The following is a 16,815-nucleotide window of genomic DNA, read 5'->3' as shown; positions in this document are numbered from 1 at the left end:
AATCTTTCTATCTTGTCATAAACTGTGTCACACGGAAGGGGCAAAGTCTGCTGCTGTGGGATCCTTGATGGAAGGACAAAATAAATATTAATGGGAACAGGTGCGCATAAGGCGAGAAGCTGTGGTTCTGTGGTAGAGCACTTGCTTTGCCTACAGATCCCAGGTTCTGTTTACAGTTAAACGTAGATCAGTGTCTGACTCCATCCATACGTGTTCACACAATATACTTTACACACAAAAAAAAGCCTTGGTCTTAACACTTTTCACTGTCCATGGTAGAGTTGCTAACCATACAACCAGTTTTTGCACTTGACTGAGCTAATTTCAGTATCTGTTTTTAATGTTCCTTTCCTCTAGGCCAACAAGAAAGCATTGAACACTTTTGCCATTTGGGCAAGTTTGAAACAATCCCTGAGAGACCAAGAAAAATAAAGTATGGCAATATTATCGATAGTGTTATGACTTTGAAATTGGTCTGCATTTGTTCAAATAAATCTTGTGAATTTTGGTTATCTGCTTTGCTCCCTAAGGTTTAAAGTGGAAATATATATTTTAAAGGGGGGAGTCCTCTACAGGACGTTTGCATAATTAGAGACGTGGATGAATGATGGTATGTATGTGAAAGAGAGAAATAAAGCTTATATATTTAAAATAAAATAAATTCTGTTTTCCCTTTATAAATTCACTGTACTGATTTTAATGCTGAGTAAAGTTGGCAAACTTATTTTGTGCAACAATGGATGAGTAATTGCTGATATTTCTACTTGTGTCAGCTACACTCAGGAACTGGCTTAAAAACATACAGGCTGGGGTTCATTTTATGTGTGGTAGCTTATTGGAAGCAATTATTTTGGAAGATTTGAAAAGTTTCATGTTGTGGCATTTCCAAGATTTTTTTTTGGAAAATGAATTTCCATAGTTGCCCTTCATGGACATAATACCTTGACTTTGGAATGAATTATTATGCCAGATTATCAGACCTTTTCTTACGGGGACTGTGGGATTAAATCATGACGGTTAAAATACATGTGTATCACAATTTTGCTTCCAGTCATCTTTAGAGGATAAAAAAGGATTATTTAAATAATTCTCGTTGCTATAGAAACTTTCATTGAACTTTTGCTTCACTGTAGACTACAGCAGTTACATGAATTTCACAATTTTCTGATTACCGGTACATGCTTTTGAAACTGTTCAAAATTCTGTTGCTAACAACTTTATATTCAGTGGTTAATCATATGTAACCACAACAATTAAAAGGAGTCTTTGGTAACACATCCCCCCCGCCCCAGGCCCTCCCAGCTTGGCATTCTCCCTGTAGCCTTTACCAAGAGTTCTGAACAAGCTTCCATTGGGCATAAGTAAGGGGAGGGAATCAGGTAATAATTGTCCTTTCCCTAGATTTTGCATCTGTGAGTAGAGTAGAGGATCTAGCCTGATTTATTTTTCTTTTAGTAGCCTATGGCCCCTTCCGCACACGCAGAATAATGCGTTTTTAAACCACTTTCACAATTGTTTGCAAGTGGATTTTGCCATTCCGCACAGCTTGAAAGAGCATTGAAAGCAGTTTGAAAGTGCATTATTCTGCATGTGTGCAATGAGCCTTAGTTGCACTTATATTAGAAGAGTTTCCTGCTGCTTTTGGGGATGTGAGGGGAACCAGGAAGGGGAAGGCAAATAAAATCAACTTCTTCAAATGTATTGCCTTTGTGAGAGTTGGAATTCAATACTGTTAAATGCTTCCAAGTACACACAGTCCTTTTTTTTAAAATTGGAATTATTAGTCCTTAAAATGTTTGGCTTCTATGGTAAAGAGACATGGAAAGGAACATGTTGTGGTGCCAAGTTCGCTGATGTATTGCTTCTCCTTTTGAATGGGATCTCAGGAAGATGAATAGTGGGAAAACACAGGCAGGGGACCTAAAAGGACTTTCATTTCCTTCTCTGCCACTATTTTCTCTTTCCCTTCAAACAAAGAAGGATGTAAATGTGAAGGGAATGTATGTAGTTAAGTCCTGGATGATTGTGCTAGATTCTGTTGAACTCTTCAGCAAATATATTTTGTGTTTGATTATTGAATATACCTAGATTCTTTTAGAAATATTTTAAGCAAGGACTTGTGCAAGTCATTTGGTAGCTAGTCATTTGTAGCAGGTCTAAATGCTTGTCTGATGAAATCTCACTTTAAGTAAAATAAGAGATACAATAATTTTGATATTGTAAATCTGTACTATAGAGGAAAATGGTTCACAAATTAGTTAGCTTGGTACAAAAACATAAGGGCTTATTTATGGCATAGTCCTATAGACATTTATGTAGAAATCAAAGCCAAATCCAGTTGTTCTGCTCTGAAATGTAACTGTTAAAGCTCTGGTTCAGTAATCCTCTAAGTTACTTACACTTTACAGACCAGAGAGGTCAGGTGTCTTAGTCTCACATAAACTGTAGCATAGTGAATGTGTATAGAAAGTTCATTCCTACAATACTTAATCTCAAGTGCAATTATACTGATTTGTATAAGACATTAATACGTTGCCATTCGTACACTATGTGTTTTATGTATTTGTGCAAAATCTAAGAATTCCTGTATTGCTACCCGTGTGTACCATCAAGAAAAATAAGGGACCATCTTTAATTTACATGCTAGTTATAGTCATGTATTGTAATTTAAAAAAACCCTCAAAGTTTTTTAACAAGGAACATCTTTAATAGTCACATTTACATTTTCTTAGCAAGGAACTTAACTTTAATTCCTAGCTTTAACTCTTTCAAGAATGCTATGCCAAGCTGAATGCCATAAACTGATTCTGAAATATCAGTTGGAGAATCACAAGATCACAGTCATCTCATGGTACTTGCATTTAGTTCTTATATGTTTCAGTGCAAGTTAGAATATGTGGCACTTGGGATCCACTTGGTGTCCCACAAGGAGGAAAAGAAATTTGGAAACCCCCAAAATCTCCTTTTCAAAATGTTCCCTTTTAGGGTTCTGCAATCTCTTTAAGACTTAAGAAATCTCCTTATCCCCTGACCCCTTTAGTTGTTGTTCAGATCAGCTATCCATGAGGATGTGGTTCTTAGCACTTTTGTGTTCCTGTTCTATTTTTTGGAGAGGGAAGCAGGGAAAGACGTTTACCTGCCTGTTTACTTGCTTCAAACTGACTGATACTTTCTCCACCACAATGGCCACAAAAAGCCAGGACTGTGAGAAACAGTGAAGTAAGAAATAATGTTCTTGTTCTCCTGGAGGTTTCCCTTCTGATGCTTCTCTTCAGATGAAGTAAACATTCCCCTCCCTGATATTGAAAGCTTCATATTTTGTTTCTAACTCTTAAAAAATTCAGCATTTTAAAATCCTTTCTTTTTCTCTCTCTTTGAACCTGTTCTTCTCCCTTCCAAATCATTTATTGCTTTATTTTTTAAATAATAGAGTTTAAGTCCAATTTTTTTAATGAATATGAACTAAATGAGTTTGTTACAGATAAGATTTGAGCCAAAGATTTGAGCCCGCTAGGGCCCTCCGCTCCTCGGAGGAGCGTCTGCTGGAAATCCCCGGCCCAAAACAGTTCCGGCTGGCCTGTACAAGGGCCAGGGCTTTCACAGCCCTGGCCCCTCCCTGGTGGAACAGGCTCCCTAAGGAGACCAGGGCCCTGCGGGACCTTCAAAGTTTCCGCAGGGCCTGTAAAACAGACCTGTTCCGCCAGGCTTTTGGCCAGCCGGAATAGCCATCAGACCCTCATGTCATCCAGGCCCCCCATGGATGGGGTTGGGGGGAGGGAACTGTCGCCATATTGATTGTTTTAAATTACAGATTGAACTACTGTTTTACATTTTATTTTATGTTTTTAATTATGATGTACTCCGCCCTGAGCCTACTGGGGAGGGCGGTCTAAAAATATAATAAATAAATACTTACATACTTACATACAAAGACTTCTTGGTTCACAGCTTAGTCACTAACCCACTTCATGAAGTGTTGATATAGAAGTGAAATATTGTTGAACTGGAATTATATTTTGTAAATGTAATTTTTATCAGTAGTTCTGTTTGGTGCTGAAGTGCTTGATATAATAGCTTTAATATTTGTTTCAAGGATTCCCATGCAAGGAAGAAGGAAGATGTCCACCTTGATAATGGGCAAAGGAGAAAGGACTGGCATGATAGAGATGCCATAAGGAGAGATTTGGAACGAACAGGTACGGATAAGAACTTGAGACATGTTCATGCGAACAGCCTTGGTGTGATCTCATCTTGAGCAATAATGATTGTAGAACTTTATGAGTGAAACTAATGGAAACCCCTTGCATAAAATTCACATTAAGTACTAGCCAGGGTAAAAAAGCTCCCTCTGTGGATCTTGGTTTCCAGTAGTTTGGCTCCTATGTTCATTCTTTGAGCAGGGAAACCCAATACTACTACCACAGTGGATCTTATAGTAGCTTTGATCATAAGACCTGTGAATGTAAGAAGCTTCTTCACTCAGAGGATCCTTGCTGCTTCCCTCTTGCAGCTCCTGAACCCTCCACAGTGCCCACTCACTGCTAAGAATGCTGCAGGAAGGTGAACATCTTGAGAAATATCCTCCCATCCTTTCATAAGTCCTTGTGTCCAAGAGCATTAGAAGTATATGTCTGCTAGGGACATGCCTGCTTGTTTCCTTACAACTTTTAAGAACCAATACAGTCTTCATTGCTTTATCTCATGCTGCTTCTAGACATCTTTTCATCCTCAGGAGCAAATTTTCAGGAGCCTGCAATGGAAAGAAAGAAGCAATAAAGATAGCTTCCATAAGTGTTTTTTATGACTGTAAAGGGGATTGCTGCCCTAAGCCACCACTCGTAAAGGCAGCCTAGGCACAGAGTGAGTGGGCACACATCCAAAGTTCTTCAGGAGATCCTAACCAACTTATTCCCTGCCACTTCTGATGAAATGTTGGTTGCTCTGTAACGTGATTTTACTTTTCCCTTCAAAACCTGATTGTTCTGATCAGACTGGATTGGGCACTCTCAAATTATTCCTTGAGACTTGTTAATAAAGATGGAATGTTTATTTACAGATTTACAAGAATATATGTTACAAAGATAGTTAAACTTTTATTTTTCTTTGGCAGGAATACTTTGATAAACCTTTTAGTTGTTACAGACAGTTCTTTGACTCCGTATTAATAAAACTTCCTTCTACTAAACTTCTTTCTCAGTGAAAATCTTCCTTTCACAAATCTATACAAATACTTAAATCTCCTACTCTTTCCACTAAAGAGAGGCATACTGGGCTTCACAGAGCAGGCTCTGGGGTATCCCACCTGGAACCCACTCCTGATTCTGTTAATTAAATAACACACACCCTCAGAGACTTCACTGTCCCTTATCTAGGTGCTTTCTTCGCAGAGACCTATAACCAAGGCCTCCGTGTGTTAGATTGCCTTTGTGATGATGTTTCCCTTTGGACTTAGGCTCAAGTATCATACACACAGCCTGGCCTTTCCAAGTCCTTCATTAAAACTGGCTATACAGCCTCTTGAGCAGCAAAGCTCTCTTTCAGCTCTCTGCCTTTCTCTATCATCTCTCTTCTGGCTTTCCTTCTGGTCTCTCCTTTCTGACTCACAAACACCCACCCTCTGGCCATTTATAGACAGCTGCAGCAGCAGCCAGCCAATCAGATGGAGCTCTGGGTTAACTCATTAGATTATTTTTCTCTGCCATGGGTGAATGGGAAGGTCTTAGCCAGACATGAAAAAGCATAAAGGGTCAGCTTGTAGTGAATTACCGGGGGAAGCTGTTCCATAGTCTGGGGCTAGCCATGGAGAAAGCCTTCCTGTGTACTTCCTGCCCCCCCTCCCCCTGTATGATAAATGTTAATGAATCAACTTGTTTCAATTTTTTGTCTATAGGAAATGGTGAGCAAGGAAAACCATATCCTATGAGTGATGCTGAGCGAGTTGACCAGGCATACAGGGAGAATGGCTTTAATATTTTTGTGAGTGATAAAATTTCTCTCAATCGGTCCCTGCCAGATATAAGACACCCAAAGTGAGTACAACTTTTCTTGTTATTAATGACATAAAAATTCTACTGGTCTTGATTCCTCAGTTGATTTTTTATTTTGCTGTAAAATATCGTTGCAGCTGGTGTTGAACGTATCTGTCACACATGTCAAGGGTATTGTGACAGAATGAATTCTGTAAAACATTAAACAAGAAGCATAAGTTGTGCCATACTTGCCTATCAACAACTGCAACTTAACTCTCTGTGTGCAAACTGAAAGAAAGTGCCACTATACTGTTGGTGGTTTTGTTTTTCTTTTTGTGATCAGTTAAACTGTAACTTGGGTTGTGCATTTGGATATTGGTCTGAAAATATACCCCAGAAATATCTTACCAGTATCCAGGTGGTATTCAGGATTTTTCAGCGTAGCTGGAAATGGGTCTTGGAAAAATTCCAGAATATTAAAATGTATGTGGTAATATTGGGAGCCAGCCCGAACTGGTTTTCTTCAATTTTACAGTGTCTACATGTAAGCATCTTCTGACCAGATATTGTTATTGTTACCCAAAACGGTGGGAGTCTGTCCCTTTTAGAGTGGGGAATTAGCGAGAGTTGACTCTTGGCTTAGCAAAGGTTTGGGCAAGCTCAATATCTTGGTTGCCTATGTATATAGAAGTCAGTTTTTGCAAGACACCTGTAGGAGAGCGAAGTAAGTTTAACAATTTTATTTAGAGGAAAATAATAAAATTATAAGCATGCAATAATCAAAGCAGTAGAACACACACAGTCCTAGGATATAAGCAGAGTTGAGAGGATAGGTCAACAACAACCACCACCTTTATTAGGCATTTAAAATAGGCTCTAGAGCGTTACCAGACATTTATGAAGTACAAATCAAGAGTACATAGTTGAGGGGATAGGTTGGGAATAGTGGAGGAATTGGCGGAATTCTTAGGGGTAATACTGTGCCAGATCCTGAAGTGGCTTTGGGTCTGTGAAGCAGAGTCCAGCGACCTGCGCTGGACTTCAAGGAAGCAGGTTAGAAAGCAGATGACGCACAGCACAACTGAACTCAAAGGTAGGCTCTGGACACTGGGCGATGGGCTACTTTATATTTTATTTTATAAGGAAGGTTGGTCCCTCTGGCCATTCTAAGAAAGTTTGGTCTTCCTGGACAAAGGAGAGACTTGCCTTTCCGGGAAGAGACAAGAGAGAGAGACATAAAACGTAATTATTGGGCCATTAGTCTAATGGGTTGAGCACTTAGCTTAAGTCGCTAAACTGGGAATGCTCAAAAGGGACACTCTTGTTGGTACACTAGCCAATGCAGAGAATCGGCTCCCCATTTTGGCAAGGCTTTTCTAGGCACCCCAAGGATTGGCAGGATGTGCAGAGATGCTGTTGTCTTGAAACAAAGCCCCCCCACACACACACACACACACACACACACCATGGGACGGTCTAGTAACAGTATAGGCTTGCCAGGCTGGGATGGCTTAAATTCTGTGATATGGAATAGATTCTGTTAGTCTTGCATCATGTCCCTTTATTAAATTGGTTTGTTTTGCGTCCTTTGTTTGCCATTGGATTCTGTGATTTGACAATGGTTGTGTTAAGTTTACAGCATTGGTCCGTGGTTCTGTTGGAATTCCCTGATTCAGCATAGGTTCTGTTGGACATGTTGATTCTTTTGACCAGTGGTTACTTTGTTTACTTGTGTGTACTCTGGTATATTGTGTATTATATACCCTAGAAAGTGTAGGAAATAACCCATCATCATTTTAGGTCGAACTGGCTTCTAACTTTAAAAACCCTTAATAAAAAGTGGGACCCAACTGACTCTGAAAAGCTGTGGGGAGGGGAGCTAAAACTTTCTTTACAGAATTTTGCAACTTCATACTCTTTGTATTTTCAATCTTAATTAGATTAAATAGGCTATGGTGTTCCATTCTCCACCAGTTCCCTTGCAATTTATCTTGTAAATTGACAGTTTTGGGCTTCAGTTATTTTTTACCCCTCCATAGCTCTGAAAGGGTAAATTAAATGGGCTAGAGTTCAATTGTAATTCTGGGACATCTCCAGCTTCTATCTGGAGATTGGCAATTCTAGACCTGGAGGCAACTATTCAACAGCAGCCTCTCTGTGAAAGCCAGTGTGTTGTAGTGGTTAGAGCTTCAAAGTAGGGTCTGGGACACCCAGGTTCAAATCCCCATCTTGCTGTGGAAGCTCGCTGGTGATTTTAGACCTGTCGCATAATTTCAGTCTAACTTACCTCACAGGTTGTTTTTGCTGATAAAATGAAGGAGAGAAGAACTATGTAAGCTTATCTGGTCCAAGGTAGATGCTGGGAGTGGGGGGAGAGACAGAAAGCTCAAAAAGAGGAGCAGTTAAAGGTAGGCTGGCTAATGGGAGAGAGATTGGGTTGCCAACTCCAGATTGGGAAATTCCTGGAAATTCGAGGTGTGAAGTGTAGGGAGGGTGGGGTTTGAGGAGGGGAGGGAACTTAGAAGGGTATAATGCCATAGAGCAGTGATGGCAAAACTTTTCAAGACCGAGTGCCCAAATTGCAACCCAAAACCCACTTATTTATCGCAAAATGCCAACACAGCAATTTAACCTGAATACTGAGGTTTTAGTTTAGAAAAAATGGTTGGCTCCAAGGCGCGCGTTACTGAGGAGTAAGCTTAGTGAAGCAACCGTGCAACGCTTCAAATGGGTGAATCACAATCCTAGGAGGGTTTACTCAGAAGTAAGCCCCATTGCCAGCAACCGATCTTACTCCCAGGTAAAGGATCATGCCCAAGCCAGCCTAGATGTGTGTGTGTGTGAGGGGGTAATTTTCCACCCTCCTCCCACATGATGAACTCTGTGCGTGAGCGCCCACAGAGAGGGCTCTGAGTGCCACCTCTGGCACCCGGGCCATAAATTCGCCACCACTGCCATAGAAACTCTACCCAGCAAATCATCCATTTTTTTCCAGGGAAATAGTATTGCCAACCTCTAGGTGAGGGCTGGATATCACCTGGAATTACAACTCATAACCAGATTACAGATCAGTTTCCCTGGAGAAAATGGCTGCTTTGGAGGGTAGCATTTATGGCATTATACCCTTCTAAAGTAACCCTGACATTATACCCTGCTGAGGTTGCTTTTCATTTCTACCCTCAAATGTCCAGAAATTTCCCTACCTGGAGCTGGCCAACTCTAATGGGAATTGATCTCTGTAGTTGGGAGATCCACTGTGATTCCGGGATACCAGATGATGCCACTGTTGCAGTGGGGGAGGGTGATGAGGGGCAGAAAAAGAGAGTGATGGGGTAGAGGCCAGAAAGAGAAAGAAAATGACTAGCATGGAGAAGAGTGAGAGTGTAAGAAAAGAGATGGCAGAAGGAGAAAGAGTAGGAGACTGAGAGATATAGGGGGAGAGGAGAGGAAGGAAAGGTGGCAATACTCCCACAAGTTTCTTGTGGATCCCTGCTCTTCGTCCTCAATAGAACCCCAAGTTTTTTTATATCTGTTACTCACTCTGATGGCTTTTTGATCCTATGCTTGGTTAATTAGGTGATTTTTCTTCTGTCAAGGGTTAAGTTGCTGAATCCAAAAAATAAATTAAGCATGGTTAGGCCTTGTCACATGGTTTGGTTGGTTTTGGGGATGCTGTTGCTATTCTTTCCTGGTATCTGACTATTCCTTAGTAAAGTCTTCAATAAATACATTGAAGGATTCTTTGTATATATACCACAATACATATTATCCCTTGTAATAAGCTCATGAAACTATTGCAGATAAGTTCTTTTCAGCCCCTCCCCCCCCCACCCCAGGAATTGTTCTCATTGTTGTTTGCATGACCAGCCATGAACAAAGTGAAGTCTTGCATAACTTGATGTAAGCATGAAACCACAACTAAGCTGGAAGATATTTTTATGGTAGTAACTACGCACTGTGAACATTGCTTTGCTTTGGGCTATTAGTTGGCAAACTAGAAGGACAGCCTGAGCTTTGTATTGTGTTGCGTGGGACATTACATTTGTAAGTTCTTCAGTATCTTATAATTAATATTTTCCTCACCATTTACAGTCAATTCACAAGCAGCTGAAAGAATATGCAGAGCCGAATGTCTGGCTGAGTAGCACCAGTCATATCAAAGTGTGCTTCTTTAGCTTAGGACGCCTCCTGTACCCTCTGTAGTGTTAAAAGACGACAACTTTTTGTGAATTTGGCAATTGGTCCTTTGGGAAGACTTTTGTATTCTTTTTTTAAAAAAATTTTAGATAGAATGAGAGGCTGGAAACTGGTGGGAGAGTGTAAGGCACAGTATCACTCTGCCTGATATGGGCTACTACAAGTCCTGTCCTTCATGAATTTATACAATTAAATTAATTGCTGCTTTGTACCTTATGTTAGTAATATTTCATGTCTACTAGTTACCTGTGTTCATTCATCTGTCTTTTAGCTGCAACAGCAAACTATACTTCAAAAAACTTCCCAACACCAGTGTGATAATTCCATTCCACAATGAAGGGTGGTCATCACTTCTCCGAACAGTGCATAGTGTTCTGAATCGCTCTCCTCCTAAACTGATAGCTGAAATTGTGCTGGTGGATGATTTCAGTGATCGAGGTACTTTAAATCTTGAAGTTCATAAGAACAAACTCTGCAACCAGATGGTATAAAATTATGTTGGCTTGAAATAAGTTGGCATATATCCCTTCAGGTACAATAATAACACTGGATTTTGATTTTCTGTGCTTTGCAGGCAAAACTTATGTGATAAATGTTGTTATGCGCTGTTAGGTTACAAAACATTTTGAGAGTCTGTGTTTACAATAAAATCCTTTCACTAAATAATTAAGCTAGGAATTGTTTGTTCACTTTATGCAGCATGAAAATAAACTTTCCTTTAGGATGAATAGCTATTTCCCAGATTCCATGCCATTGTTATTGTTGTTTTTCAGGCAGTGAGGAGGTACTTGCAGCCATGCAGTGACTCCCAAACTCTTCCCTATAGTCTTTACAATTTTTAACAGTTCTCTTTCTGTATAAAGCAGGAACTAAAGATCCCTGGCTAGCAAATTAAGTACTTCTTAGCTATCTTGGCTCGTTCACATTAGAGTTCTAAACAGTGGAGGGAACTGGATCACACTGTAATGCGTGGTATAATACTACACTAGATTGAATTCAGTATTTATTGAACTCGATATTTATTTGTCACTTTTCTTAAACAAGAATTCAAAGCAATCTACACAAAAACACAGTGATAAAAATACTGAAATTAAAAACATATGATGCAATTTGCTTGCAGAGGCGAAGCTACGAGGGGGCCAGGGGGTGCGCGTTACACCGGGCGTGTGCCTGGGGGCGCAAAAATTCAGGTTTGTGGGTTTTGTATTTTTTAGTGTTTTCAGTTTTTGGCCGCAGGGGGCACAATTTTTAGACTAGCAGCACCAAAATTTCAGGGTATCTTTAGGAGACTCTCATGATGATACCACCCAGGTTTGGTGATGTTTGGTTCAAGGGGTCCAAAGTTATGGACTCCCAAATGGGGTGCCCCCATCCCCCACTGTTTCCAATAGGAGCTAATAGAAGATGAGGGCTACACCTTTGAGGGTCCATAACTTTGGACCCCTTGAACCAAACTTTACCAAACCTGGGTGGTATCATCAGGAGAGTCTCCTAAAGATACCCTGAATTTCAGTGCTGCTAGCCTAAAAACTGTGCCCCCTGCAGGCCAAAAACTGAAAAAACACTAAAAATACAAAAAACACAAACGCACAGGGGCGCCCCCCCCCACAAGACTCAGATTTTGCACTGGGCTCCATTTTCCCTAGCTATGCCTCTGTTTGCTTGTTACTGTACTACCGTAATTATATTCTGCCCTTTCTCCAGGAACACACTGGGTAATGTTTTATTCTTTCAGCAGTCCTGTACAATAGATTAGCCTGAAAGAGAGCAATTTGCCTAAGACACAGTGGTAGTATAAAGCAGCATCCCAACTGGTATCAAGTGAACTGGGGTAAAAAGTGCATTAGTCTTATGTTGCAGTCAACAGATTAGCTAAGCAATGGTGAAGAAATTTGCTTGCATTATTAATAGCACACGTGTAAGATTCCTGCATGCCGATCAGTTAAGTAATTGTATTTGCATTCAACTACACATCTTTGCATGACTTTAATCAACAAATTTGTGTTATTAATCAATGTGTAATACAGTACTGCCAGACAAAAAGATTTACTGAAATAAACTAATTTTCTGCGAAGAGGAAGAGTTTGGATTTATACTCCCCCTTTCTCTCCTGTAAGGTGATAACAGGGCTTAAAAACTCCCTCTCCCCACATCTTGTGAGGTAGGTGGGGCTGAGAGTTCTGAATGAACTGTGGCACCCAGCTGGAATGTAGGCATGTGGAAACAAATTTACTTCACCAGATAAGTGTTTGCTGGTCATGTGGAGGAATGGGGAATCAAACCTTGTTCTCTAGATTAGAGTCCACCTTCTCTTAACTACTACATCATGCTGGCTCTTAGCCTGACTAGAATGAAAGGGTGATGTGATATGTTATGAAACATGACCCTTGTTCAGTCTAAAAATCATGCTTTATTCTGCCCCTTCCTGAAAAAAACTTCAGGTAGCAATTCATACATTATATCCTGAGAGCAACACTGTGAGATATTAAGAATGACTAGCCCAAAATCACCCAGAGAGTTTTATGGCTGAAGGGGGAACTGAACGCTAGTCTCCCCAGTCCTAGTTCAGCACTCTAGCCACTAAACTACAATGATGGTTTTGACTATTTGAAAATGTCAATAAGCAAATCCATATTCTCATAGTGAACAGTCCAACCCATCCTGTTGAATTCAGGCTTCCTATTCAAGTTTATAAAGTGATTTTGAGGATGTTTCTGATGTTTATGTATTTTTCCAGTTTCAGGCCCTTTTTCATTGTTTCCACTCGCTTTATTTCCAGTCTTCTTGCATTTTGCTTCTTTTTTTTACATTTAGTCCTTTTTCCACCAGTCAGATGCACAAGTAAATATAACATTTGCAAAATCTATAAAAATATGCATTTATTGGAATGTAACTGAAATGTCAAAATGTACTTCTGAATTTGGAGAAGTAATCAGAAACTGTTGATAAGCCTTTTAACTCTTTCGTTTAGAACACCTGAAGAAGCGCTTGGAGGACTATATGGCACGGTTTCCCAAAGTGAGGATTCTCCGAACCAAGAAAAGAGAAGGGTTGATAAGAACCCGGATGCTTGGGGCTTCTGTAGCAATAGGAGATGTTATTACCTTCTTGGATTCTCATTGTGAGGCCAATGTGAACTGGCTTCCCCCTCTGTTAGGTAAGTGATTTTAAATTTTGTGTATTAATCTGACAGTCACAGGACAGTCATTGCTGAGCTGCTTACGACATTTTCAAGTTATAGATCAATCCATCATATCAGGAAATCATCCACAAGGTAATCTTGTGTGATCGTTAGATCAGCAAAATACTTTGAAGAAGTATTACACTTCAGTAAGAGACTTTTCCTTCCCTCCCCCTCCCCCGCCCCAACTTAGTTTTTCACAGACAATCTAATGGAATAATTTTGATGTGTAATGATATGTACCATGGTTATCTGATAACCTTGGTATCTCTGTGACCCATGTTCCAATAAGCATCAAACAATATAGTTGGCTGTTTTTTCATCATGGAAAAGGGGTGGAGTGTTGCATGGCTGAGACATGCAAAGCCCTTATTGCCTTGAGATTAATGTTGCTCATCATCCAGACAGTATAGTACACTTGACATGAACCAGGGAGGGCTGCTCAGAAGATCCCTGCAGTTCAGATAATCTCTTATATCATGTCTCATTTCTCCCCTGCAGTTAGGCAAATGTGGTACAGTAGATAAAACTCATCAAGCTGTGACAGCTGGTTCTTTATAAGAGCTGAAGCAGCTGCTATGGTATCTCTGAGACTGCTTCATCAGTTCGGCCTTACAAAAATCAGTGTCAGAACTATTCTCAGATCAGCATTTTTCTTATCCTTGTTCTTAACTGCTTTTGAAATTAGTCTTCCTCTTGTGCTGTATAAATAAATCTATTTTTTAATAAATGAACCATTTTTATATTTGAAATGGTATATGCAAGTTCCTCTGTATCAGCCAGAGATTTAGCTATAATCCTCCATGCAATTTGTGTTCGTCATTCCATTTATTTACTTCAGCAAGCTGTTCTTAGTTGTTACTCCTCCCCTCCCTCTGTACATGTTATTGACTGTAGTATTGATGAGAATCTGATAGGGCTGTTGGTTTGGGCTGTTTCTAGCTTGAGAAAACTAAGGGAAAGGTAGTCCCCTATGCAAGCACTGACTGACCCATGGGGTAATGTCACATCAGACCTAGGCACAACACAATTTTTCCCATATGCTTGTTCTAGTTGTTTAGACTGGCAGCATTTTGGGTGCTTGCCAGTGCTCAGTTGAAGAATTGCAATGTAAGGACAAAAGGTGTCTGAATAAGCCAAGATCAGTTATTAACTAGAAACAGGACACACCTAGCAAAATGAATATTAGTAACAAGCATTCTTTTATGCCAGGAATTTTGTCCCAGACTTAAAAAAAATGGCTGTTGTTCTAATGATCCTGTAATTTGTTCAACTTATGTTAGCTTTCTGAGGCCCTGAACTGTAAAATAAAGGTAGCCCAAGTGAATTTGTTGTAATTAAGTTTAAGCAGTACAGTTACCCTGTTTACCAAAGGAGGACGTTTACCAAAGGGTAGACAGGGTAACTTTACTTCTTAAACTTAATTACAACAAATTTACTTGGACTACCTCTCTTTTATAGTTCAGGGCCTCAGAAAGCTAACACAAAATTGAACAAATTACAGGATCATTAGAACAATCAGCCTTTTAAAAAAATCTGGGACAAAATCTGTCATTCAGAAAAAGAGACTGTCTTAAATATGCAAACAAAGTTAACTTTTGTTTACAGTAATTAAAAAACTTTAGTGTGTACTTTTTCACATATTTCAGGTTGTCTTTGGAGTAACTATGGCAATTTATAAAAGAAGTCCTAGATATTTAGGAATGTGCTAGTCTTACATTAATACAATTCAGCAGTTATATCTGCTTCCCACTCAAATTTATCATATTTTGTTATTTTACCAAGATATGTTATGTTACTTTGTCGAATTGTTTCATGCCTACATTTGGCTTTGAATTTGGAACACAAATTATGATTGAGTGGCATATTAGCTTACTGAACTATTTGAAAACGTGTGCAGAAGACAGTTTAACTACTGTTTCATTGAATAAAATGAGGGTTGTGTCCAGCTGTATCTGAGGCAAATGCAACAATCAGCAGTGTTATTAAAAGGGATAAGATTTCTTTAAATATGTATTAAATACCAAACAGATTAGATTTTTACCTAGAAAATAACATTTGGTTCATCAAATAATTAAGCTCTGGCCCCTGCCTGGTGGAACGCTCTTCCATCAGCTGTCCGGGCCCTGCGGGATCTTGCTGAGTTCCGCAGGGCCTGCAAGACTGAGCTGTTCCACCAGGCCTTTGGGGAGACCAGCCGTTGATAAGGGGCCCTCCTTTTCCTCTCCCCTTTTATGACATCATGGGGACCCTGCCACCCCTCCCCTTTTGGGGTCTTGTGGGAACTGATAACAGGCGCCATCTCAAGTTAATTGATGCTGCATTTTAAATGGGGTAGGGTTTATCTTATTGGAGCTGTTTTAATCCATATTTATTGTATCCAATTTAATGCTGTGCTCTATCTAATTTGTTCACCGCCCTGAGCCCTTCGGGGGAGGGCGGTTTATAAACCCAATAAACAAACAAACAAGCAAGCAAGCAAGCAAGCAAGCAAGCAAGCAGGCAAGCTTCTTTTAAGACACTTGAATACATGGTTAATTTTTGGCTGGTGCCAAGTAAAAATGATCTTTTAGATGCATCCTTTTTCAGCAATTGTATACGCATACTCACTAGAATCATGCAGTTAAATAATTTGTCTAGTTATCTCAAATCTGAAATCCATTATTTCCACCCCATTTTTAAGCTCTCATTGCCCTTTTAAGGTTGCCGGATAATAATTGGCATAATTCCCCATCTGTGAACATGTTAAAGGTACCACATTCCTGTTAGGATTTGTAACAAGTACGAACTCTGTGTCTACTGGTTCACAGTCCCTCCAAATTACCTTTATATATTTTTGCTCCTTCGCTTCCCTCTTTTAGAGGATGTGTTTCCAAATCTACTAGCTATCTTTCAAAGCCTGCTGGCAGGGGAGGGATTGTGACTTACTAGAAGATCTGCTTTGCCTGTAGAAATCCCAGGTTTAGTCACCAGCTTCTCCTGTTGAAAAGTCCAGAGAGCAGGTGAAAAATCTCTAAATGACACTTGGGAGAGCCTCTTCCAGTTTGAGTAGGAAGTTTTGCCACAGTCCTGCTTTCTTTTTGTCTCCTTTCTCCATGTTACTGTTCAGTCCTTTGCCTGATTTGGTCTTCATCTTTTAGCCTTCATAGCAATCCTGAATGTACCTGTACCTATAGCACATTTTGCCTAAGTCCAAGAGATTTCTCCACAGCCTCCTTTCCAATTATCTTTCCAAGTATCTCTCCCCCCCCACCCCATTGGTTGATCTTCCTCAGTTCATTGTTCTCTTTTCACTACTCAGTTGGAAGACCTCTGAGCTTTGTGTTCCTTAGCTCTCCTCCATTGTGGGATATGTTCCCAGTCCACTACCTATCCCACAAACCAACTCATGTTCTTTGGACTTGTGGGTTTTTAATTCCCTGTTAGGCTAGTGACATTTCTTTTCCTTATGTAAACTAGACTGCAACA

At 39.9% G+C, this 16,815-nt stretch overlaps 1 protein-coding gene across 2 annotated transcripts in view; it reads left to right on the top strand.

The window, feature by feature from the left end:
- GALNT10 (polypeptide N-acetylgalactosaminyltransferase 10) overlaps window positions 1–16,815 on the top strand; it is a 63,312-nt gene that overhangs the window by 13,353 nt on the left and 33,144 nt on the right. For both annotated transcript variants that reach the window (XR_007243856.1, XM_048488672.1), the window contains exons 2-5: window positions 4,094–4,196; window positions 5,891–6,029; window positions 10,438–10,604; window positions 13,138–13,323. Coding sequence is in view for 1 of the 2 variants with exons in the window: in XM_048488672.1 (XP_048344629.1) it covers window positions 4,094–4,196; window positions 5,891–6,029; window positions 10,438–10,604; window positions 13,138–13,323 (595 nt within the window). In the remaining variant the exon portion in view is untranslated. The remainder of the gene's footprint in view (window positions 1–4,093; window positions 4,197–5,890; window positions 6,030–10,437; window positions 10,605–13,137; window positions 13,324–16,815) is intronic.

This window comes from Sphaerodactylus townsendi, linkage group LG03, assembly GCF_021028975.2.
Source record: "Sphaerodactylus townsendi isolate TG3544 linkage group LG03, MPM_Stown_v2.3, whole genome shotgun sequence".
Lineage (NCBI taxonomy): Eukaryota > Metazoa > Chordata > Lepidosauria > Squamata > Sphaerodactylidae > Sphaerodactylus > Sphaerodactylus townsendi.
This window is presented reverse-complemented; position numbering and strand designations above follow the sequence as displayed.